The sequence below is a fragment of the Pistacia vera genome, unplaced genomic scaffold (genome assembly GCF_008641045.1).
Source record: "Pistacia vera cultivar Batoury unplaced genomic scaffold, PisVer_v2 Contig404, whole genome shotgun sequence".
NCBI classification, from domain to species: domain Eukaryota; kingdom Viridiplantae; phylum Streptophyta; class Magnoliopsida; order Sapindales; family Anacardiaceae; genus Pistacia; species Pistacia vera.
Window position 1 is genome coordinate 101,448 of NW_022196229.1, and position 26,406 is coordinate 127,853.

Consider the following 26,406-nt stretch of genomic DNA (forward strand, 5'->3'; position numbering starts at 1 on the left):
TTATGATTATGATAATTTACACTTACTGAAAAGATTCTCATTACCCAACAACAGATGCTGGCTGCAGGAAGAGGAAGAGATACTTTTAGATCCTGCAACTTGTGCCATGGCATTCCCTGTTACTGTTTAATGGTTATGATGTCTCTTCGGTATTTTGTTTTCAGAAAGATTGATTTTATGATTATTTTAGCATACTCGTATATAAATGATTTTACTTCATGCTCATGTGGTACAGATCCATTAACTAAATTCGCTGAAGAAGACCAGTCCTTCAATTCACTTGGAGGATATTCGAAGGACACTAGTGCTGTCCTGGAGTTATATAAAGCTTCACAGATAACCATAGATCCTGATGAATTCCTTCTGGAGAAACAAAATTTATGGACTCTGTCGTTTCCTAGAACAGGAGTTATCTAGTGGATCATTTTATTCAGATAGACATGGTAAACAGGTTAGCAAACAGGTAAAGTTTCCAGATCAGTCCCTTTGACAACGATGAAGCATTTTTTGTTAGTCCACGTGTCATTCCTATAAATGGTCATTTTGGTTGTTTTCAGGTGAATATGCGCTTAAGTTTCCCTACCATTCACATTGGAACGTTTAGCACACAGGAGAAAATAGAGCACTACTCTGTTGATGATCAAGGATTTAAAAACTTCATATCGGTACACATCCATTGGTTTAGTTTTTCCCCAATCAAGGAGAAATGCTAATTGATTATGTATAGGTGGTATTGTTGACTTTGTTTCTTCACTCCTCCTGCCAGCTCTTTGGCTATTGCCAATGAATACTTCCAACATCTAGCGGTAGATGATTTCAATATTTGCCAATCAATATACCGTGAAGAACTCAAACAGCTTGAGAGTGTGTGTAGATCTATGTGAGCAGAAGCATATTTTAATTATCCTAGTCTTTATACTAAAATGAATTGCATGTACACATGATAGTCTTGTTGCCACTTGACCTTGATCTGATGATAGACATCCATATTTTCGCTCTTGCTGTAACATCCCTTTTGTAATTGTGATATTATTTCCTCATATTTAGCAGGTGGGTTGCAGAAACAGATTGGATAGGCTAATTTGCAAGGCTGACGACGGTCTATGCTGAATTCATTGGGGCTGCGACCCTGTTATTCCTGAATTATCTGATGCCCGCATATCATGGGCCAAAGGTATTGTTCTTACAACTGTCATTGACGACTTCTTTGATGTTGGAGGTTCTCTTGAGGAATTGGTAACCTTGTACAATTGGTTGAGAAGTATGTTCCTTTTCCTTTCCCTTTTTATTATTTCGTTCTCATTGAAATCGCCTTAGTGCTGACAGCTACTGTCTATTTTGGTTAGTCTTCAGTGATTAAAAGCAAAACTTAAAACTTAAACCCCAGGTGGAATGTAGAGGAGGCATCAATTGTTGTTCTGAAGAAGTGGAGATCATATTTTCAGCAATTCACAGATCTATTTGTGACACGGGGGACAAAGCATTTATGTCACAAGGACGTGACGTGACAACTCATGTCGCTGAAGTGTGAGATGAAATCTTTTCTTGAGTAACGTTTGGCCACAACCAATCCAACAAACTTCTCTTAACAACCTCAAATGTGGTAACTGAGTTATACCTCTTACGTCACCTCCACCACATCAGGCACAAATAATTTTGATTACCTAAGAAACGGTCGTTTCTCACGGAAAAAATGATTATTCCTTCTTTATGGAAGGTCATACCTTATGAAGGTATCCATATCCATTGCATAAGGTATGACCATTAAGAATGACCATTCATTCCGTGAACGGTTATTCCTTCATAAGAAACGACCTCGTGTCTAGTCAAAGTTGTCTGGGTGTGGTGGGAGTCAATTCTGTTGTTACATTAAGGTTGGAAAGAAGGTTGTAAACGCAACATTTTTTCTTTCATCTTTGTTTATTTATTGGATCAAATATCAGAAGGATTTTTGGCAGCACTACAGGCTATTCCTTGGGTTTAACAAATGCTAGCACTTACATTTGGATATTCAATGTGTCTTAAGTCTTGTGCAAATGCGAGTTGGAAAGTGCAGCCTCTATATCCTTTGGACGAGACAATATATTATTAACTTCGTAGGAATCTTTGGGGAGGGTACCTCCCTTGGCCCTAATTATTCATCTTTTTATTCAACAGGAGATCTAATCAGCCATTTTTACATTGCAGTGGTTGAATTTGCTGAAGTCTCAGTTGAAGGAGGCTGAGTGGTTGAGAAACAAGTCACTTCCGACAGTGGATAATTATAGAAAATGCATGCGTAACATATGCTTAGGGCCAATAGTCTTTCCTACCATGTATTTAGTTGGGCCTAAGCTTCCCGAGGAATTGGTTACACATCCTGAATTTCATAAACTATATAAGCTTGCAAGCATCTGCGGCGTCTACTAAATGATATCCAAAGTTTAAGTACAAGCTTTTCTTTTCTTTTTTCTTTCTGAACCTGCTAATATGTTGTCTGATATGGTTGGTATCTATCATTAACTGTGCATGGCTGTGTTGCAGAGAGAATGCAAGGAAGAACACACTGAATGCTGTGTCGTTGCAAACGATTCACAGAAAAGGTGTTATTGCAGAAGAAGAGCCCGAGTGAAATTAACCAATCTCACAAATCGGAGAAAAGTTCTCTATTTATAGTGGGTTGAACCAAGATAATGATTACCAAATCTGTAAGTGGGGTAGATACCATGCGAATCCATCTCTGTGTCCCATTGGTCACTTGTTCGAGTAATTTTCTCGACTTTTGCAGGGATCGAACACGTGGATCTTTTCCCACCTCTTGCCAACTTGACATACACCTACTACACTGGCAGAAGCATGCCGCTCACGCCATCACGCGACGTGACCGCATCTAAGCGATCGTAGAATCTTTATAAGCTCTAACCACCTATGCTGACAAGGTTCTGCGTCAGCCCTACTTTCCCAACCATAAGTCCATAACAATGTGTCTTCTCCATATTTTTCAAAGCTGTTATGGTCTTTTCCAACTCTGACCATCTCCATAGTTTTAAGAAGGCAGGATATTTGGTGCCACTCATTTGATTTGTTTAAGATTTTCCACGATTGTCTCTTTCTTACCAATATGAATATTATATTTTTATATTCTCAAATGATTCCCTTTTACAGGCATTCATTGGTGCTCTTCAGCATTCAACTCCAAATGGGCTGTTAACCTTGCATATAAATATAATCGTTCTTTAGTTAGTTGTTGCCACAGACAGACAGAAGGCTTATAAAAAGATGATTCGCACTCACTCACAAGAGAATCTTTACCCATCAATTCAATAAAGAATTATATCAGCGCAATTTATATTCTTCACTTTCACAAATATGCTTAGCTACTAACTTACACCACATGGCTTTCCATCAGTCTCCTAATTTTACTATCTCGTCTTCTTCTCTGTCAGGTTTCATCCTATCTCGGGTTATTTGTTCGTTTTTTTTTTCTTTTTGGACTATGCATGCATGTAATGATATGCTGGTGAATTGCGTTATTGGTAACATTGAGATTATTATGAAAGGGGCATAGAATAAGAACTTAAAAGTTGTATCAAAGGATAGAATTTCTGTTCGCTTAACAGTTTGATATTTGGAACAAGGATTTATGTTGATTCTAGCATTGCGTAGGCGTCAAATTGAAACCTTAAGTTGTTGAGAAAAAAGGTGGTGTTGTAATTATTTCTCTATTTTATTTAATTATTCTTGACACTTGCTACCAATTCGTTGTAAAGCAGGTGCTATTGACCCTAGATCAAAATTCGTTACAGAAGCCAAAACCACCAGTCTGGTAAAGGATCCTGCAGCTATTCATTTTATTATTTCCTACTATTTTCTGTTTATGAAACAAATATTGAAAAATACGCTGTTGTGAATGCTTGCAGCACCTTGAGAGGACTAAAGAAAGAATTAATAAGATGTTTGATAAGGTTGATCTCTCTGTTTCTTCGTATGACACTGCTTGGGTTGCTATGGTCCCATCTCCGGATTCCCCTCAGGCCCCTTGTTTTCCGCAATGCATAAATTGGTTATTGGATAATCAACTCCATGATGGATCTTGGGGTCTTCCTCAACGTCCTTCCTTGTTAGTTAAAGACGCTCTCTCGTGTACCTTAGCATCTGTCCTTGCACTGAAGAGGTGGGGTATTGGTGAAGAAGAGATGAATAAAGGTATTTTTTTTTTCTATGGCTCCTTTATCTCCATAGTGTAAGATATATAAAGTTTCCTCCTCTTGTCACAGGCATCCAATTTATTGAGTCAAACTTTGCTTCAATTAATGATGAGAAGCAACATACACCTGTTGGATTTGATATAATATTTCCTGGAATGATTGAATGTGCCAAAGATTTGAATTTGAACCTTCCTCTGAGAACAACAGATATCGATTCCATGCTTCACAGAAGACAATCAGAGCTTAGAAGGTATATATATAGTGTACAATCTCAAGGTCTCAACTACTAAGATAGATCAAATGTTAAATTGACTACCTATGCATTACCCCTGTAATAAACATCAAATTATTTTTGTTACAAAATCAGGTTGAACATCCTGATTTTAATGAGCTTTCCTGAAAGGCCAGATTCTCAGTGATCTCACTTCAGTGTGTCTCCATTTTGTTGGTACAGAAGAAACTTGGAAGGAAGGAAAGAGTACTTGGCATATGTTTCGGAGGGATTGTGGAAATTACAGGACTGGGAAATGGTCATGAAATATCAAAGAAAGAATGGTTCGCTGTTTAATTCTCCGTCTGCCACGGCTGCTGCTCTTTCTCACATTCAGAATGCCGGTTGCCTTCATTATCTCTGCTCTGTCTTAGACAAGTTTGGAGATGCAGGTTCTTGCATCCATGTGACTATTTATCATATGCTATGTATTATGCTTCAACTCTCTAATACTAAATTATTGACTTATACATAACCCTCGCAGTCCCCACAGTTTGTCCTTTTGACTTGTCTGCTCGTCTTTTTATGGTTGAGAGTCTTGAAAGTTTGGGAATTGATCGACATTTCGAGAACGAAATCAGAAGAGTATTGGATGAAACATATCGGTAATTTGCAATTGTTTTGGTATCACCAGTTGTGCATTCGAAACTTTTTTTAAGGCAGTAGATTATAGTATCTTAAAAAATTGTATGTTTATGATTATGATAATTTACACTTACTGAAAAGATTCTCATTACCCAACAAACAGATGCTGGCTGCAGGAAGAGGAAGAGATACTTTTAGATCCTGCAACTTGTGCCATGGCATTCCGGCTGTTACGTGTTAATGGTTATGATGTCTCTTCAGGTATTTTGTTTTCAGAAAGATTGGATTTTATGATTATTTTAGCATACTCGTATATAAATGAGTTTTACTTCATGCTCATGTGGTACAGATCCATTAACTAAATTCGCTGAAGAAGACCAGTCCTTCAATTCACTTGGAGGATATTCGAAGGACACTAGTGCTGTCCTGGAGTTATATAAAGCTTCACAGATAACCATAGATCCTGATGAATTCCTTCTGGAGAAACAAAATTTATGGACTCGTCGTTTCCTAGAACAGGAGTTATCTAGTGGATCATTTTATTCAGATAGACATGGTAAACAGGTTAGCAAACAGGTAAAGTTTCCAGATCAGTCCCTTTGACAAAATCGATGAAGCAGTTTTTGTTAGTCCCAGTGTCATTCCTATCAAATGGTCATTTTTGTTGGTTTCAGGTGGAATATGCGCTTAAGTTTCCCTACCATTCACAATTGGAACGTTTAGCACACAGGAGAAATATAGAGCACTACTCTGTTGATGATATGAGGATTTTAAAAACTTCATATCGGTACACATCCATTGGTTTAGTTTTTCCCCAATCAAGGAGAAATGCTAATTGATTATGTATAGGTGGTATTGTTGACTTTGTTTCTTCATCTCTCCTGCCAGCTCTTTGACTATTGCCAATGAATACTTCCAACATCTAGCAGTAGATGATTTCAATATTTGCCAATCAATATACCGTGAAGAACTCAAACAGCTTGAGAGGTGTGTAGATCTATGTGAGCAGAAGCATATTTTAATTATCCTAGTCTTTATACTAAAATGAATTGCATGTACACATGATAGTCTTGTTGCTACTTGACCTTGATCTGATGATAGACATCCATATAGTTCGCTCTTGCTGTAACATCCCTTTTGTAATTGTGATATTATTTCCTCATATTTAGCAGGTGGGTTGCAGAGAACAGATTGGATAGGCTAAAATTTGCAAGGCTGACGACGGTCTATGCTGAATTCATTGGGGCTGCGACCCTGTTATCTCCTGAATTATCTGATGCCCGCATATCATGGGCCAAAGGTATTGTTCTTACAACTGTCATTGACGACTTCTTTGATGTTGGAGGTTCTCTTGAGGAATTGGTAAACCTTGTACAATTGGTTGAGAAGTATGTTCCTTTTCCTTTCCCTTTTTATTATTTCGTTCTCATTGAAATCGCCTTTAGTGCTGACAGCTACTGTCTATTTTGGTTAGTCTTCAGTGATTAAAAGCAAAACTTAAAACTTGAACCCCAGGTGGAATGTAGAGGAAGGCATCAATTGTTGTTCTGAAGAAGTGGAGATCATATTTTCAGCAATTCACAGATCTATTTGTGACACTGGGGACAAAGCATTTATGTCACAAGGACGTGACGTGACAACTCATGTCGCTGAAAGTGTGAGATGAAATCTTTTCTTGAGTAACATTTGGCCACGAACCAATCCAACAAACTTCTCTTAACAACCTCAAATGTGGTAACTGAGTTATACCTCTTACGTCACCTCCACCACATTCAAGGCACAAAATAATTTTGATTATACCTAAGAAATGGTCGTTTCTCACGGAAAAAATGATTATTCCTTCTTTATGGAAGGTCATACCTTATGAAGGTATCCATATCCATTGCATAAGGTATGACCATTAAGAATGACCATTTATTCCGTGAGGAACGGTTATTCCTTCATAAGAAACGATCTTTCGTTTCTAATCAAAGTGTCTTGGGTGTGGTGGGAGTCAATTCTGTTGTTACATTAAGGTTGTAAGAGAAGGTTGTAAACGCAACATTTTTCTTTCATCTTTGTTTATTTATTGGATCAAATATCAGAAGGATTTTTGGCAGCACTACAGGCTATTCCTTGGGTTTTAACAAATGCTAGCACTTACATTTGGATATTCAATGTGTCTTAAGTCTTGTGCAAATGCGAGGTTTGGAAAGTGCAGCCTCTATATCCTTTGGACGAGACAATATATTATTAACTTCGTAGGAAATCTTTGGGGAGGGTACCTCCCCTTGGACCTTAATTATTCATCATTTTATTCAACAGGAGATCTAATCAGCCATTTTTACATTGCAGTGGTTGAATTTGCTGAAGTCTCAGTTGAAGGAGGCTGAGTGGTTGAGAAACAAGTCACTTCCGACAGTGGATGAATATATAGAAAATGCATGCGTAACATATGCCTTAGGGCCAATAGTCTTTCCTACCATGTATTTAGTTGGGCCTAAGCTTCCCGAGGAATTGGTTACACATCCTGAATTTCATAAACTATATAAGCTTGCAAGCATCTGCGGGCGTCTACTCAATGATATCCAAAGTTTAAAGGTACAAGCTTTTCTTTTCTTTTTTCTTTCTGAAACTGCTAATATGTTGTCTGATATGGTTGGTATCTATCATTAACTGTGCATGGCTGTGTTGCAGAGAGAATGCAAGGAAGAAACACTGAATGCTGTGTCGTTGCAAACGATTCACAGTAAAGGTGTTATTGCGGAAGAAGAGGCCATTGAAAATTTGAGAAGTGTTATTAACAGCAGTAGGCGAGAGCTACTGAGATCAGTGTTGCAAGAAAAGGGAAGCATAATTCCAAGACCTATCAAAGATTTGTTTTTGAAAACTAGCAAATCATCTCATTTATTTTACATGGAAGATGATGGTTTCACTTCCGATAGCATGATGAATTTTGTCAATGATCTTATTCAAGAACAACTATGTGTTAATAAATTGTAGGAATAAACAATGTAAATCCAAACGTCATGTCATATTTATCGATCTTTAGTGGGAATAAGAGGAAGAGAAGTTTTTTTATTAGCCACATAAGGAGTGGAACCCGTTCCATGACATGTTACAGAGCAATAGGAAACTCTTTCTTTAGTCCACCCGAGGCATGCATTCAGCTTCCGGATTTGTCGTATATAAACTCATAATAATAAGCTTCACTTTTACTTACATCCTTAGCAGTAAACTGACCCCACATGGCTTTCCATCACTCTCACAGTCTTACTATCTCGTCTTCTTCTCTGTCAGGTTTCATCTCTCTCTCTCTCTCTCTGTCTCTGTCTCTCTCTCACTCTCTTTACCCTTTTCTTTTCTGGGTTTTTTGTTTCTCTTTAGTTTTTTCTGTTTTTGACCATGCATCCATGTACTTGAATTTGGTTATTGGTTTAGTTTAATTACTCCTTCTGGGCAAAAGGGTTTCTTTTATCTAGATTTCGTTTGCTTTTTGTATCATCGTGGTTATCATGAAAGGGCACATGATAAGAAATCAAAGTTGTATCAAAGGACAAAGGATACAGTTTTGTTTCCTAGATGATAAAAGTTTCATAATTGGATCAAGGTCTTATGTTGGTTCTAGGATTTGTCTAGGCATACATCAAATGAAAACCATGTAATAAAAGTTTCCTTCCAATACATTCATACTATGATCAGCCCTTATCAATCTCAAGCCATCCAATTCTATGAGCCATCAACACCTGTGTATTTTCCCCTTGCACCACCACAAAAGTAGGATTTCGATGTTGGTGATACCAAATTGTGCAGCATTATGTGAAAGTTTCAACTTTCAGAAAGGCTACGTTTATTTCATGCTCCGTAAGATTTGTTTAGATTAATATGACTCTTGTCTTTCTTCTCCTTAATTTTTTTAAGGAGAAGTTAAAAGCTATTTGTCTTGTTCTCTTCTCCAATATCTATTTGGAGAAGGTAGGATCTTTAGTACCCATAATTATGTGTATGATATGGACTTAAAAACTTCTATTTTTTATTGTCATCCTAGATTTGTTTAAGGTTTGCCATGATTGACTCATTCTGCCCATTGACCAATATGATTATTGAATATTTTTATATTCACAACAGCAACTGAATGGCTGTCTGCATCCCTTGTACTTATGTGAGTGTTCGAATTCATATTCATCCCCTTTCTTTTGTTTGTACTTGAAAGCATTTGATTCACTTTTTTCTGTATTCATTGGTGCTCTTAAGCATTCAAATGTTAATGGGTTTTTAACCTTAAAAAAAGGGAATAACAAGACAATCTTTCCCATTAAATTAATTTATCATTATTATTTAGATGATACGATTATGTATTAGAGATTTCAATAATATGACATGTTCTCACCCATGATATGATATATTCTGAAAGGGTAACTTTCTAACATGTTCCTCCGTTAATGGTAATGATTGTTGGTGTAATTAAGATTTATCGGGTGTAAAAGGTAAGTCTGGGTTAATTTCCTTACTTAATAGCCTTGTGCTTGTGGGGTGGGTGAGTGCATGAATGAGTGCTTTGTAGTTTGTAGTTTAGTGCTTCATCTTGCAGTGCATTTACCGCTCTTTTGATTCCAACTGCTCACCAAAACTCACTCTCTTTCTCTCTCTATAAGTACATGTCTCTTTTTCTGGCTATTATGAGTGCAAGTGATGGAAAGCGCATTTTTTGGGACAGGTACTCATAATAAAGCTTCACTTGCATTTATATATGCTTAGCTACAAACTGACCCCACATGGCTTTCCCTCACTCTCACAATCTCACCATCTCGTCCTCTTCTCTGTCAGGTTCAATCTCTGTCTCTCTCTCTTACTCTCTTTACCTTTTTTTGTTTCTGGTTATTTGTTTCTCTTTAGTTTTTTTTTTTTTTTGACCATGCATGCATTTAATGATATGCCCTTGAATTGGGTTCTTGCTTTAGTTTGATTACTCCTTCTGGGTAAAAGGGTTTCTTTAATTTAGATTTGTTTTTCCTTTTGATGTCATAGTGATGATCATGTAAGGGGCATAGGATAAGAACTTAATTTGTATCGAAGGATAAAATTCTTTTTGCTGGATGATAAAGTTTCCTGTTTAGATCAAGGACTTATGTTGATGATAAAAGTTTCGTTCCTTACATTTGTACAAAATAGATTGCACATAATGATTAGAAATGAGACAACAGAGGAGTTGATGGTCAGTTGATAACCAGGAGTGGAAAATTTCATTGTCTGCTAGTGCTTATGAAGTGCTTTGTGATTACAGAATTAAAATTAAGAGGAAAGTATCATATAGTCTGCTAAGAAGTGTTATAGCTGATATCACTATTTGTAGCAGTGAGTGGTGATATTGTTCAATTACAAAGACCTAAGAAGACAAGACAAAGGCAGCAAAGAACTTGGGTCAGCCTAGTATACAACAGAAGATATAGTTGTGGACAGAATTGAGTGGCAAATTGCACTTGAATTGTTGGCCTTAACTTGTTGAAAAATAAAGAGGTTTTGTTATTATGTCTCTGTTTCATTTAATTATTCTGGTAATTTGTTGCCGATTTGTTGTAAAGCAGGTGCTGTTGACCCTAGATCAAAATTCATTACAGATGCCAAAACCACCAGTCTGGTACATGATCCTGCTATTCTTTTTATTATTTCCTCCAATGTTCTGTTTATGAAACAAACGATGAATACGGTAATGGAAAATATATTTTTCTGAATGCTTGCAGCATCTCAACAGCGCTAAAGAAAAAATTAAGAAGTTATTTGATAAGATTGATCTCTCTGTTTCTTCATATGACACTGCTTGCGTTGCTATGGTCCCATCTCCGGATTCCCCTCAGACCCCTTGTTTTCCACAATGCGTAAATTGGTTATTGGATAATCAACTTCATGATGGATCTTGGGGTCTTCCTCAATGCCCTTCCTGGTTAGTTAAAGATGCTCTCTTGTGTACCTTAGCATGTGTCCTTGCCCTGAAGCGGTGGGGTATTGGTGAAGAACAAATGAGCAAAGGTATTTTCTCTTTTGTTTTCACATCACTCCTTTTTCTCCATAGTATAAAGCTATATAAAAATTTCTTCTCTTGTCACAGGCATCAAATTTATTGAGTCAAATTTCGCTTCAATTAATGATGAAATGCAACATACACCTATAGGCTTTGAAATAATATTCCCTGGTATGATTGAATGTGCCAAAGATTTGAATTTGAACCTTCCTCTGAAAGAAACAGAAATCGATGCCATGATTCATAGGAGACATTCAGAGCTTAGAAGGTAAATAGTGTCTGATCTCGAGTTCTCAACTACTGAAATAGAACAAATGTGACTAGCCATGCATTGACCATGTAATATACCTCAGTTTGTGTTTGTTCCAAAGCAATATAAATCGGGTTGACTTTCTTGAATTTAATGAGATTTCCCAAAATGCAAGAACCTTAGTAATCTCTGCTTCAATGTGTCTTCCTTTTATGGGTACAGAATCTACTTGGAGGGTAGGAAAGAGTACCTGGCATATGTTTCAGAAGGAATGGGGAAATTACAGGACTGGGAAATGGTTATGAATTATCAAAGAAAGAATGGTTCGCTGTTTAATTCACCATCCACAACAGCTGCTGCTCTTTCTCATATTCAGGATGCTGGTTGCCTTCATTATATCCGCACAATCTTAGAGAATTTTGGAGATGCAGGTTCTTGCATCCACATGACTCCTTATAATATGCTTTGTATTATACTCAATCTCTCTATACCAAATTATTGACTTATACTTCACTCTTTCAGTCCCAACAGTTTATCCTTTTGACATGTATGCTCGGCTTTTTATGGTTGAGAGTCTTGAAAGTTTGGGAATTGGTCAACATTTCAAGAATGAAATCAGAAGTGTATTGGATGAAACATGCCGGTAACTTTTTATTGTTTTGGTATCACTAGTTGTGCATTAGAAACTTTGTTAGGACTGTAGATCTTAAAATCTTAACAAACTGTAAGTTGAATATTATGGCAAGTTTTCACTTTTTTGAAAGAGTGACATTACCCAACAAACAGATACTGGCTGCAGGGAGAGGAAGAGGTACTTTTAGATCCTGCCACTTGTGTCATGGCATTTCGGCTGTTACGTGTCAACGGTTATGATATCTCTTCAGGTATTTTGTTTTTAGCAATATTGGAACTTGGAATTTTTTCAGGATACTCATATATAAATAAAGGTTTACTTCCTGATCATGTTGTGCAGATCCATTAACAAAATTTGCTGAAGAAGATCAGTTTTTCAATTCACTTGGAGGATGTTTGAAGGACATCAGTGCTGTCCTAGAGTTATATAAAGCTTCACAGATGATAATATATCCTGATGAATTACTTCTTGAGAAACAGAATTTATGGAGTCGTCAGTTTCTAGAACAAGAATTATCTAGAGGATCAATTCATTCAGATAGACTTGGCAAACAGGTAGTTTTTCTGTTTCAGTTATATCGATTTTCATCTATTCCCTTTGACAAAATTGATGAAGCAGTTTTTTTAGTCCCAGTGTCATACCTGGAAATTGGCCATCTTTTGTTGTTTCAGGTGGAATATGCGCTTAAGTTTCCCTACCATTCACAATTGGAACGTTTAGCACACAGGAGAAATACAGAGCTCTACTCTGTTGATGATATAATGATATTAAAAACTTCATATCGGTACATATCCATTAGTTTAATTTTTTCCCTATCAAAGAGAAATGCTAATTATGTACAGGTATCTTGCTTTGGCTTTTTTATCTTTTCTTCTAGCTCTTTGAATATTGGCAACGAATACATCCAACAACTAGCAGTTGATGACTTCAACATCTGCCAATCAATTCTCCAAGAAGAACTCAAACATCTTGAGAGGTGTGTATTTGTATGTATTCTATATAAGCAGAAGCCGACATATGAAAATGAATTGTTTTCTTAGTCTTTGAAATTCAATGGAGTAGAAGACTTGCATTCATCTGTGATAGTACTGTTACTCCTTAACCTTGATCACATATACATCCATGATATCACGGGCCTTAGAGTTAGTTTCTTGCTTGAACCTCCCTCATGTAATTGTCATATCATTTCCTCAAATTAAGCAGGTGGGTTGCAGAGAACAGACTGGACAGGCTAAAATTTGCAAGGCAGAAGCTGGCATATTGTTACTTCTCTGGGGCAGCTACCCTCTTCTCCCCTGAACTATCCAATGCCCGAATATCATGGGCCAAAAATGGTGTGCTCACAACTGTCGTTGATGACTTCTTTGATGTTGGAGGTTCTATTGAGGAACTAGTAAACCTTGTGGAATTGGTCGAGAAGTATGTTCCTTTTCCTTTCACTTTTTCTTTTTTCATTTTCGTTGAAGTCACTTTTAGTGCTGGCATCTACTATCTATTTTAGTTCACTAATTGAAAGTGAAACTTGTAAAATGGAATTTGAATCGCAGGTGGAATGTAGAGGAAGGCATCAATTGTTGTTCTGAAGAAGTGAGGATCATATATTCAGCAATTCACAGCACTATTTGTGAGATTGGAGAGAAAGCATTTACATGGCAAGGACGTGATGTGACTAGTCATGTCGTTGAAATTGTGAGATGAAACCTTTATGCTATTATTTTATCTTTTTTTTATTTATCAGATCAATATCAGAACTCTAGTGGTTCCATTTTCATTAATCACCATTATTTCAATGTGTCTATGTCTAATACAAATGTAAGGCTTGGAAGTTGCGATCTTTATCTGTGAAATGAGACTATATAATGTGAACTTCCTCTGAAATCCTGGGGGAGGCTAACCTCTTATTGACCTTACTCATTCATCATTTTGTTCAACAAACGATCTAATCAGCCATTTCTGCGTTGCAGTGGTTGAATTTGCTGAAGTCTATGTTGAAGGAGGCTGAGTGGCTGAGAAACAAGTCAGTCCCAACGGTAGATGAATATATGGAAAACGCATACATATCATTTGCCTTGGGACCAATAGTCCTCCCCGCTGTTTATTTAGTTGGGCCTAAGCTTCCCGAGGAATCCTTTAGACATCTTGAATTTCATAATCTGTATAAGCTTATGAGCACCTGTGGGCGTCTACTCAATGATATCCGAGGTTTTGAGGTACATTCTTTTAAAGATATTGGAACTATTATTCTTTTAACATCTTCTAATATGTTTGATATTATCAATCAATGATCATGGCTGCATTGCAGAGAGAATCCAAAGAAGGGAAACTGAATGCTGTGTCATTGCAAATTATTCATAGTGATGGAGTTATTACAGAAGAAGAGGCCATGCAAAAGATGAGAAGTCTTATTAACAGCAACAGGAGAGAGCTACTGAGATTAGTGTTACAAGAAAAGGGAAGCATAATTCCAAGACCTATCAAGGATTTATTTTGGAAAATGAGCAAAGTGTTGCATTTATTTTACATAAAAGATGATGGATTCACTTCTCATGACATGTTTAATTTTGTCAATGATGTTATTCAAGAACCCGTATCTGTTGATAAATTGTAAGCATACACAATTGAAGATCGAAATGTCTAGTTGAATAAGCTAATGAACTTGCTCTGAGTTTTTGTATTCAGAAGAAACCGTTTATGGATCCTCTTGCTGTCACAGTGGGCATCAAATAAAGAGAAATTGAACGCGTTCATAGTATTGAATATAAGTCATTACCTAATAAATTTATGAATAATCTCCCTTGCCAAGGGAATTGAAGCAGAAGAATTATATCTTGCCCTAAAAACAAATGAGAAGAGATCCATGAAGATGGTTGATTCTGACTGCCTCGGCTATAGCATCAGTGGCTTCATGATTCAAGTTTACTTAATTATTTTGCATGTTACTGCATCGATTATCAGAAACCAGAAATACCCAGCAGCAACGACAGGTATCAGAGCAATTTAATTCTAAATTTCAGAAGTATTTGTTTTCCCAGTGTTCTTGACATTAACAGCTCATAACCCGATTGCAGAGAAGAAACACCAAGATATCCTGGAACCCTTGCTTGACAGTTGACATACAATCAATCAAATATAAAATGTCACGTCTATGTGCGTGACATGTATTCGCTCTATGATGGATACATTTGTTGTCTGAAAAACTTTCTGTAGAGAGAGAACTTTCAAAGTTTCAGGAGAGTACACCATTCCATCAATAACTTTCTTCTAATATATAACATCCTCCCTCATGAATAATTCAAAGGAAGAGAAATTTTTTTTCTCTTATTGAAGAATGAATTTTCTATAAACAGATATATTATGAGGAAAAGGGTTCTCATAAGAAATTTGTCATTGGAAAACCCATTTAGGTAATTACAATGTCAAATCTGCTCTGTTTATAACCTTGAAACCTCTTAACCTTAAAATATTTGTCCACTTATGTTGTATTCATTTTACATAAAAGATGATAGATGCGCTTCAAATTACATGTTTAATTTTGTCAATGATGTTATTCAAGAACCATTATCTGTTGCTAAATATTAAGCATACACAATTTAAGATGGAAATGTCAAGTCAAATTAGCTGCTGAACTTGCTGTGAGTTTTATGCTTTCAGAAGAAACCACTTATGGATCCTCTTGCTATTGCAGAGGACATCAAATGAAGAGAAATTGAATGCTATCATAATTTAATATTCTCTTAATATACATACATTTGTTATTTGTTGTATAGAAGACTTTGGGTACACAGAGAACTTTCAAGGTCTCAGGAAATTACAACATTCCAACTAGAAATTTCTTTCAATATAATATGCTCCATCATTAATGGTAATGATTGTTGGTGCGACTAAGACTGGTCACGTGGAAAATGTAGAAAGGTTTGTCTGGATCAATTTCTGTACTTACTTTTATTGTGCTTGAGTGGTTTGTCCATGATGAATTAATGCTGTTTTGTTTAGTACTTCACCTTGGAGCCTATTTATCATCCTTTTCATTCCAACTTTTCACACACTCACTCAGTCTCTCTCTGTTTCTATAAGTACATGTCTCTTTCCCTCGCTATGTCCTTAATTTAGATTCTTCTGAACATCTACTCATGATAATAACCTTTACTTTCATTTATATGCTTAGCTACGAATTGACTCCACATGGCTTTTCATCACTCTCACCATCTGTCTCTTCTTCTTCTCTGTCGGGTTTCTATTCTCTCTCTTACTCTCTTTACCCTTTTCTTTTTCTGAGTTACTTGTTTTTCTTTACTTCTTTTTTTTTTAATTTTTTTTTTCATTTTTGACCATGCATGCAAGGACTTCTTTTAAAAGGGTTCTTGTTTTACTTTCATTACTCCTGGTTAAAAGGGTTTCTTTTATTTAGGTTTGGTTTGCCATTTGATATGATGACCACGTAAGGGGCTAGCGTAAGAACTTAAAAGTTTAATCAAAGGATAAAATTCTGTTTGCTGGATGATTAAAGTTTCATATTTGGATCAAGGACTTATGTTGGTTCTAGGATATGTTTAGGCATCAAATGGAAACCATTTTGATGATAAAAAGTTTCCTTCATTAAATTTGTACAGAAGATATTGTATATAATGATTAGAAATGAGGCAACAAAAGAGTTGATGATCAGTTAATAATAATGAGTGAAAGATCTCATAGTCTTGACAGTAAACTGATGAACTAAGTGCTTATTGTCATGGCGGCCTGTGATCACGAATATATGTAAAATTAAGAGGATAGTATCGTATTTCCTTTTATGAAGTTTTATAGCTTTTTTTACTGCAATTTGTCTATTGGTAACAGCGAGTGGAGACATTGTTCAATTAGAAAGACCTAAAATGACAAGAAGAAGGCCAGAAAGAACCTGAGTCTGCCTAGTACACAACAGAAGATATAGTCCTGGATAGAAATGAGCGGCAAAAACGCTCTTGAATTGTTGACCTTAAGTTGATGAGAAATGAGGAGCTGTTGTCATTATCTTTCTATTTTATTTAATTATTCTTGTCATTTGTTGCCAATTCGTTATAAAGCAGGTGCTTTTGACCCTAGATCAAAATTTGTTACAGATGCCAAAACAACCATTCTGGTACTAATCCTGCTATTCAATTTTATTATTTCCTACTATGTTCTGTTTGTGAAATCAATTTTGAATAGGTAAATTGGAAACTACGCTTTTCTGAATGCTTGCAGCAACTTCAAAGGACTAAAGAAAGAATTAAGAAGATGTTTGATAAGATTGATCTCTCTCTTTCTTCATATGACACTGCTTGGGTTGCTATGGTCCCATCTCCGGATTCCCCTCAGGCCCCTTGTTTTCCACAATGCATAAATTGGTTATTGGATAATCAACTCCATGATGGTTCTTGGGGTCTTCCTCAATGTCCTTCCTGGTTGGTTAAAGACGCTCTCTCCTGTAACTTAGCGTGTGTCCTTGCACTGAAGCGGTGGGGTATTGGTGAAGAACAGATGAACAAAGGTAATTTTTCTTTTTTTACGGTTCCTTTCTCTTCATAGTGTAAACTACATAAAATTTCCTCCTCTTGCCACAGGCATCCAATTTATTGTGTCAAATTTTGCTTCAATTAATGATGAGAAGCAACATACTCCTATTGGCTTTGATATAATATTTCCTGGAATATGATTGAATATGCCAAAGATTTGAATTTGTACCTTCCTCTGAGAACAACAGAGATTGATGCCATGCTTCATACGAGACATTCAGAGTTTAGAAGGTAAATAAAGTATGATCTCAATTTCTCAATTACCATAAGAGAAAAAATGTGACCAGCCAAACTGACCTGATTATCGGCGTGTCAAAAACTTGGTTTGGTTGGCTTGACATAGCTTTCTTATGAGTGAAAAGGCTAGTTAGAACTTACTGTTTAATTGACTAAATATGCTAGTTAGAACTTACTGTTTAATTGACTAAATATGCATTCCATTGTAATGCATAAATCAGGTTGAATTTCTTGATTTTAATGAAATTTCCTAAAACAGAAGAACCTTAGTTATCTCAGCTTCAATGTGTCTTCCTTTTGTGGGTACAGAAGCTACTTGGAGGGAAGGAAAGAGTACTTGGCATATGTTTCAGAAGGAATGGGGAAGTTGCAGGACTGGGAAATGGTCATGAAGTATCAAAGAAAGAATGGTTCATTGTTTAGTTCACCATCCACAACAGCTGCTGCTCTTTCTCACCTTCAGGATGCCGGTTGCCTTCATTATCTCTGTTCAGTCTTAGAGAAGTTTGGAGATGCAGGTCCTTATAGCCACATGACTCTTTGTAATATGCTATGTATTATACTCAATCTCTCTAATGCTAAATTATCGACTAATACTCAACCCTTTCAGTCCCCACAGTTTATCCTTTTGACTTGTATGCTCGTCTTTTTATGGTTGAGAGTCTTGAAAGTTTGGGAATTGGTCAACATTTCAAGAAGGAAATTAGAAGCGTGTTGGATGAAACATATCAGTAATTTTCAATTATTTTGGTATCACCTTGTGCATTTGAAACTTTGTTAAGACATTATAATATCTTAATAAATTTTGAATTTATGATTATGGCAAGTTTTCACTTACTGAAGAGTATCATTACCCAACAAACAGATGCTGGGTGCAAGGGGAGGAAGATATACTTTTACATCCTGTCACTTGTCCATTGGCATTCCAGCTGCTACGTGTTAATGGTTATGATGTCTCTTCAGGTATTTTGTTTTTTGAAAGATTGGATTTTATGATTATTTTAGGATACTCGTATATAAATGAGTTTTACTTCATGCTCATGTGGTACAGATCCATTAACAAAATTCTCTGAAGAAGACCAGTTCTTCAATTCACTGGGAGGATATTTGAAGGACACTAGTGCTGTCCTGGAATTATATAAAGCTTCACAGATAACCATAGATCCTGATGAACTACTTCTGGAGAAACAAAATTTATGGACTCGTCATTTTCTAGTGCAGGAATTATCAAGTGTATCAATTCATTCAGAAGGATTTGGTAAAAATGTTAGCAAACAGGTAAATTATCTTAGATCAGTCCCTTTGACAAAATTGATGAATCAGTTCTTGTTAGTCTCAATCTCATCCTGGAAAATGGCTATCTTTTTTCAGGTAGAATATGCACTTAAGTTTACCTACCATTCACAATTGGAACGTTTAACACACAGGACAAATATAGAGCACTATTCTGTTGATGATACAAGGATATTAAAAACTTCATATCGGTACACATCCATTTGTTCAGTTTTCTTCTCAATCAAGGGAAAAGCTAATTATGTACAGGTAGCATTGCTGACTTTGTTTGTTCATCTCTTCCGCCAGCCCTTTGAATATTGGCAACCAATACTTCCAACAACTAGCAGTTAATGATTTCAATATCTGCCAATCAATCTACCGTGAAGAACTCAAACAGCTTGAGAGGTGTGTAGATCTATGTATTCTATGTGAGGAGAAGTTGACATACTAAAATCAACAACACAGAGTTATAGAGTTAACTTCTTGATCTAACATCCCTTATGTAATTCTCATATCATTTCCTCAAATTTAGCAGGTGGGTTGTGGAGAACAAATTGGACCGGCTAAAATTTGTGAGGCAGAAGATGGCTTATTGTCACGACCAGCCTGCTTGCCGACTCAAGCATGTTGCACGTTGTTGACTGATTAAGTATACTTCAGGGTGAAGCAAACTTAAGGGCTAAGTTAACTTCATAGCTAAGTTAACGACTCAGCAGCTAGGTTAAGCGACTAACCACCTTCGTTTCCAAGGTTGCACCAATGCTCGCCACCAACCACCTTCGTTTCCAAGGTTGCACCAATGCTTGCCACCTAGGGTTTCTTAATGTCTAAGCATGTACATTAGTCACATTACTTTGAGGAGCTTGAGCCTATAAATAGGCAACTCTACCATGTAAAGTTTCATAACTTGAATTCCATCAATACAGAGTTTATATTTTCTCTACACTTCTATCTCATTTGTATACTTTTAGCCTGTAAGTTTGTGTGAGCGTTAGGCTACTTAACTCATTTCCGAAGAGGTAAGGCCATACGAACTTAGCAAAGAAGTTAAGTGCGTGACAAGTGGTATCAGAGCCTCGGTTAGCATAACCTCGGTTTTCAATCAATGGCAAAAGACACCGTCGCTTCAACAAAGGGAACCAAGACGATGGAGATGGAGACTTTCCAAGAACGTGGTCGTCTGGAGAAAGTCGACCCCAACCCCAAACCCTCAAGGCAGAGATGTAAGTCCAAAGATTTTCTTTCCAGTTTTGACTCACGCCTATCTCGTGTAAAAGAAAGGGTGAGCACGCAGTCGGAGGATTTAGATCATCAAGTGGATGATCTAGAGACGGAGGTTACCGAAACCCACATTGTCGTGAAAGCCATGTTGCTTCAAATGGAAGAGTCGCTAAGGACTGAAATGGGGAGAATCCGTGAGGAGTTTGTAGGGGAGCTTGCCAAGACCCGTCATGTGTTCCAAACCGAAATCAACAGCAAAATTGTTCGCTTAAACGAGGCGCAAATTGATTTAGCGCGATGCAAGCGCACTATGGTTACAAGGACCGACAGCAACGTCATTGAAAGCCAAAGGATTGACGTCCCAAGGCCTAAAAGTTTTGGTGGCTCACGCAAGGCACAAGAGGTTGACAACTTCTTGTGGGGACTAGACAAGTACTTCGGGGCCGTAGGCGTCATGAAGGAAAGCTCGAGGATTGAAACTACAGTCCTCTATCTCACAGACACCGCAAGGTTGTGGTGGAGGAGAAGAGAAGGAGACATCGAAAAAGGTATTTGCACTATCTCTACTTTTGATGATTTTAAGAGAGAGCTTAAGCGGCAGTTTTACCCGGAGAATGCCGAGGATGATGCAAGAGCTCGCTTGCAAAGGATCAAGCAAACAGGGACGATCCCTGATTATATCAAGGACTTCACCGACTTGATACTGGAGATCCCGGAGATGTCCAACAAGGACTCGCTCTTCAATTTCATGGATGGGTTGCAATCATGGGTGAAAACAGAGTTAAGGCATCGGGGAGTGCAAGATCTTGCCACGGCCATAGCAGTTGCTAAAAGTTTGATTGATTATAGTAACCAAAAAGAATACACCGGCAAATCCAAAGATAAGAAGGGCGGCTTTGTTAAAGGAGTGGGAGACAAGGGGCAATCTAAGGAGAGCTACTGAGACACCCGCCAAGACTACTCCTCATCCAAAGGTAAAGACAAGGGCAAACGTTGGGACAAGAGCTCCAACAAACCCTGCAACAATTGCTTCATTTTCAATGGGCCTCATTGGGTGAAAGACTATCCGGAGAAGAAAGCTCTTACTTCCCTCATAGCCAAGCATCAGGACGGCAAGCAAGCCGAAAGCCGTAGTGATGGAGCACATATGGGATCAATGCAATTACTCAACGGGATTTAGTCCGCACCAAAAACCTAAGCCAAAGGGTTGCTCTATGTTGATATGGCCATCAATGGGAAGGCCACCAAAGCCATGGTAGATACGGGAGCTTCACATAACTTCATTTCAGTAAGTGAATCGCGTCGGCTAGGCATCAAGGCTTCCGGAGGTGGAGGCACCATCAAGGCAGTCAACTCAGTGGCACAACCGATACATGGAGTGGCTCGACATGTCAGAACCACAATGGGAATTTGGTCCGGCTACTTAGATTTCTCAGTTGCACCGATGGATGACTACTAAGTTGTCCTTGGCTTAGAGTTCATGGAACAAGTCAAGGCATTTCCCTTGTCGTCAACCAACACCATGTGTATCATGGACGAAGAACAAGCTTGTGTGTTGCCCACTAGTCGCTCTACCAAGCCGGAGACAGCGACACTCTCGGCTATGCAATTCAAGAAAGGCATCAAGAAAAAAGAGGAAAGCTACTTGGCCATCCTTAAGCAATATGACGACGAGGAGCCAATCTCGCTAGAGGCAGTGCCCCGGGAGGTAGCATAAGTACTCGAGGAGTTTGTTGATGTCTTACCAAACGAGCTACCAAAGGAACTACCACCTAGAAGGGAGGTAGACCATTAGATTAAGCTGGAGCCAGGTGCCAAGCCACCTGCCAAGGGTCCTTATCGTGTGGCACCACCTGAGCTAGCAGAACTAAGGAGGCAATTGCGGGAACTACTAGATGCAGGGTTCATCAAGCCCTCTAAAGCTACTTATGGCGCACTAGTTTTGTTTCAAAGGAAGAAGGATGGTTCCTTGCGCATGTGCATAGATTACCGAGCACTCAAAAAGGTATTTGTAAAAAATAGCTATCCCATTCCTTTGATTGCCGATCTTTTCGCTCAGCTGGGGCATGCCCGCTACTTTACCAAATTGGATCTACGGTCAGGTTACTATCAAGTGCGCATAGCTAAAGGCGACGAGCCAAAGACCACTTGTGTTACAAGGTATGGGTCTTATGAATTTTTGGTTATGCCATTTGGTCTAACAAATGCACCAGCCACTTTTTGCACTTTGATGAATAAGATATTCCATCCCTACCTCGACTGGTTCGTGGTCGTCTATCTAGACGACATAGTGGTGTATAGCAAAACCTGGGAGGAGCACATGCAGCACCTCAGGGAAGTGTTCCAAGTCTTGCGGGACAACAAGCTGTATATCAAGAAAGAGAAATGCTCTTTCGCCAAGCCGGAGGTAATGTTCTTGGGTCACAAGATCAAGGATGGGCATCTTATGATGGAGGATTACAAAGTGCAGGCCATTCAAGAGTGGGAAACACCCACCAAAGTGCCGAAGTTACGATCCTTCCTTGGATTAGTAAACTACTACCGCCGGTTTATCAAAGGCTACTCAGCAAAGGCAGCCCCGTTGACAGACTTACTCAAGAAAAGCAAGCCGTGGGATTGGTCTAATGAATGTCAAGCCGCCTTTGAGGAGTTGAAAGTTGCAATCAACAAGGAACCTGTGTTTGCCTTGCCAGATCATACTCAGCCATATGAAATGCACACCGACGCATCCGACTTTGCCATCGGGGGAGTACTAATGTAGAATAGGCATCCGATTGCTTACGAGAGTCGAAAGCTCAATGAGACCGAACGGCTTTACACCGTGCAAGAAAAGGAGATGACAGCCATCATCCATTGCCTTAAAGTATGGCGACACTACTTGCTTGGGTCTAAGTTTGTTACTTTGACAGATAATGTCGCAACGAGCTACTTTCAGACCCAAAAGAAGTTGAGTCTGAAGCAGGCACGATGGTAGGATTTTCTTGCCGAGTTTGATTATGTCTTAGAGTACAAGCCGGGCAAGACCAATGTGGTGGTAGATGCATTAAGCCGCAAGGCCGAGTTGGCGAGCATCAGTCAAGTCACAAGCTCATTGGCTGACCGAATCAAGTAGGGACTCCAGCATGAGCCATTGGCTTGAAACATCATTGCTTTGGTAGAAGAAGGGAAAACTCGAAGGTTTTGGTTGACTGACGGCTTACTCTACACCAAAGGCAACCGCCTCTACATCCCAAGATGAGACAATCTGAGGAAAGAATTAATCAAGGAGTGCCATGACTCCTTGTGGGCAGGCCATCCAGGTATGAGACGCACCTTTGCTCTCTTAAAATCTACCTACTATTGGCCTGGGATGCAGGATAACATTGAGGGGTATGTGCGTACGTGCCTTATTTGCCAGCAAGACAAGGTAGTGCAACAACAACCAGCAGGCTTACTACAACCATTACCCGTGCCCAAGAGACCATGGGAGAGTGTCTCAATGGAATTCATCACATGTTTGCCGAAGTCTGAAGAGTTCGGGAGCATCATAGTCATTGTAGACAGGTTTAGCAAGTATGCCACCTTCATCCATGCATCCACTGATTGCACAGCGGAGGAAACAGCTAAGCTCTTCTTTCGCAATATCATCAAGTTATAGGGTATTCCAACAAGCATAGTCAGTGATCGAGATCCTCGGTTCACCGGGAGATTTTGGACAGAGTTATTCAAGATGCTAGGATCAAACCTAGACTTTTCAACCAGCTTTCATCCCCAAACTGATGGTCAAACCGAGCGTGTCAATGCACTGTTAGAGCTATATCTGCGGCACTCTGTGAGCGCTAGCCAGCGGGATTGGGAAAAGCTCCTTGACACAGCCCAATTCTCATTTAACTTACAACGGAGCGAGGCAAACAACAAAAGTCCTTTCGAGATCATCATGGGACGACAGCCGAACACACCTCTTTCCCTAGCCATACGCTATGATGGGAAGAGCCCCACAGCCTTCAGGATAGCCAAGTCATGGCACGAACAAACGGAACTTGCTCGTGCAACCCTACATAAGGCAGCGAAGAGAATGAAAAAGTGGGCTGACAAGAAAAGAAGGCACGTTGAGTTCCAAGAAGGTGATCTTGTTCTCGTAAAGCTACTACCCCAGCAGTTCAAGACATTAAGGAAGGTGCATAAAGGCCTCGTGCGCAAATATGAAGGGCCCTTTCAAGTGATACAACGCATCGGCAAAGTTTCGTATTGACTCCAACTTCCTCTGAAATTGAAGATACACCCGATCTTTCATGTAAGCTTGTTGAAGCCCTTTCATGAAGACCCAGAGGAGCCGTCCCGAGGAGTCTCTAAAAGAGCACCAACAGCCGTTGTAACATCCTTTGACAAGGAGGTTGAAGAAATAATTACTGATAGAGTCATTTGCCGACGTGGTGTGCCAAATTACCGGGAATATTTCATCAAATGGAAGGGACTTCCCAATGCTGAAGCCAGTTGGGAGACTGAAGACTCATTATGGAAATTCCAAGATTCAATCCTGTGTTATAAGGATAATGCGACGAGGGCGTCGCAGCCTTAGGTGCGGGAGAATGTCACGACCAGCCTGCTTGCCGACTCAAGCATGCTGCACGTTGCTTACTGATTAAGTATGCTTCAGAGTGAAGCAAACTTTAGGGGTAAGTTAACTTCATAGCTAAGTTAACGACTCAACAGCTACGTTAAGCGACTAACCACCTTCGTTTCCAAGGTTGCACCAATGCTCCCCACCAACCACCTTCGTTTCCAAGGTTGCACCAATGCTTGCCACCTAGGGTTTCTTAATGCCTAAGCATGTACATTAGTCACATTACTTTGAGGAGCTTGAGCCTATAAATAGGCAACTCCACCATGTAAAGTTTCATAACTTGAATTCCATCAATACAGAGTTTATATTTTCTCTACACATCTCTCTCATTTGTATACTTTTAGCCTGTGAGTTTGTGTGAGCGTTAGGCTGCTTAACTCATTTCCGAAAAGTTAAGACTGCACGAACTTAGTAAAGAAGTTAAGTGTGTGACATTATTCTTACTTCTCTGGGGTAGCTACCCTCTTCTCTCCTGAGTTATCCGAAACCCGCTTATATTGGGCCAAAAGTATTGTGCTTACAACTGTTGTTGATGATTTCTTTGATGTTGGAAGTTCTATTGAGGAGCTGGTAAACCTTGTACAATTGGTTGAGAGGTATGTTCATTTCCCATTCCCTTCCCTTTTTCATTCTCATTGAAATCACCTTTAGTCCTGACAGTTACAGTCTATTTTGGTTAGTATTCACTGATTAAAAGCAAAACTTGTAAACTTTGAACCCTAGGTGGAATGTAGGAGAAGGAATCAATTGTTGTTCTGAAGAGGTGGAGATTATTTATTCAGCAGTTTACAACACTATTGGTGAGATTGCAGAAAAAGCATTTTCGCGGCAAGGGCATGATGTGACAATTCACCTCACTGAAATTGTGAGATGAAATTTTTACTCCTGTTATTTTACCTTTGTTAATATATCAGATTTTAAAGTGGTTCGGATGCTAAGGTAGCAAGTCCTACGTCCACTGATTTGTATTAATATTAGTGTGGGTCAGGTCGTAACAGCGGACTGACTTACAAGAGAGTTATGAAAAGTAAATATGTTTACAGGAGAGAGAGAGTTTTCTCAATGTAAAAATGGTTGAATCCCCTTAATGAAGGGGTCTTCTTCATTTTATATCAAACTGAAGCGTGTAATCATCATTAAATCCATGGGTTGGTGTGATTGTCAGGATATAATCCGGCTTTATGTCCCATTGCTCTCTTCCCAAGCTGATTTCGCACGATTTATTGCAGGGGAAAAGGACACGTGTGAACTCCATATCATTTGGCAGATCTGACGTGTGCGTGTTGCTCTGACGGGAGCAGGTCACTCTTCACGTGACTTTCCCACGTCAGCCCTTATTTTCCCAGGCATAACAGAAGCCCCATAGTTTTTAAGGTTTGAGGATCGAACCTTGGAAACTAAGTCATGCCGCGATTGGAGGTTCTGGTCGCTCCGACTTGAATGGGATGAGCTCGGCACGAGACTTGGCGAACACGATCTCGCACAATTCCTTGCCTAAGCGACCTGACAATCTTCCCCTAGCGACCTGGATTTGTCGGACGCTCCTTTCTGTACCTTAGAGATTCAATGAACCTGGTTCTGCGCTGTCAGGCGCTCTGCACGCGCTACAGC

At 38.7% G+C, this 26,406-nt stretch overlaps 3 protein-coding genes across 4 annotated transcripts; all 3 read left to right on the plus strand.

The window, feature by feature from the left end:
• Positions 1-3,246: 3,246 nt before the first annotated feature.
• LOC116142017 (ent-kaur-16-ene synthase, chloroplastic-like) lies at positions 3,247-8,025 on the plus strand. Of its 2 annotated transcripts, none has more exons than XM_031427473.1 (14): positions 3,247-3,425; positions 3,750-3,805; positions 3,900-4,185; positions 4,257-4,437; positions 4,642-4,850; positions 4,943-5,063; positions 5,207-5,304; positions 5,393-5,619; positions 5,718-5,830; positions 5,932-6,030; positions 6,216-6,431; positions 6,559-6,700; positions 7,378-7,623; positions 7,720-8,025. In XM_031427473.1, exons 1-14 carry the CDS (start codon positions 3,374-3,376, stop codon positions 8,023-8,025), a joined length of 2,352 nt encoding a protein of 783 aa, XP_031283333.1. In that variant the 5' UTR covers positions 3,247-3,373. The 2 variants fall into 2 exon arrangements, with proteins under 2 accessions (XP_031283333.1, XP_031283334.1); XM_031427474.1 differs by having other exon boundaries at positions 4,645-4,850.
• A 1,722-nt stretch (positions 8,026-9,747) lies between these two features.
• On the plus strand, positions 9,748-14,663 carry LOC116142016 (ent-kaur-16-ene synthase, chloroplastic-like). The gene is made up of 14 exons (XM_031427472.1): positions 9,748-9,849; positions 10,605-10,660; positions 10,764-11,049; positions 11,129-11,309; positions 11,514-11,722; positions 11,814-11,934; positions 12,078-12,175; positions 12,265-12,479; positions 12,597-12,709; positions 12,803-12,901; positions 13,129-13,344; positions 13,473-13,614; positions 13,890-14,135; positions 14,228-14,663. The coding sequence occupies exons 1-14, from the start codon at positions 9,798-9,800 to the stop codon at positions 14,531-14,533; spliced, it is 2,340 nt and encodes a 779-aa protein (XP_031283332.1). The 5' UTR covers positions 9,748-9,797; the 3' UTR covers positions 14,534-14,663.
• Positions 14,664-16,439: 1,776 nt separating this feature from the next.
• LOC116142046 (ent-kaur-16-ene synthase, chloroplastic-like) lies at positions 16,440-25,669 on the plus strand. Its single transcript, XM_031427503.1, is given in 13 exon segments — positions 16,440-17,044; positions 17,149-17,434; positions 17,508-17,593; positions 17,596-17,699; positions 18,006-18,214; positions 18,307-18,427; positions 18,562-18,659; positions 18,748-18,974; positions 19,068-19,180; positions 19,278-19,376; positions 19,507-19,566; positions 25,236-25,391; positions 25,519-25,669. Coding segments are annotated over 13 exon segments (1,839 nt in total). The 5' UTR covers positions 16,440-16,915.
• Positions 25,670-26,406: the final 737 nt, after the last annotated feature.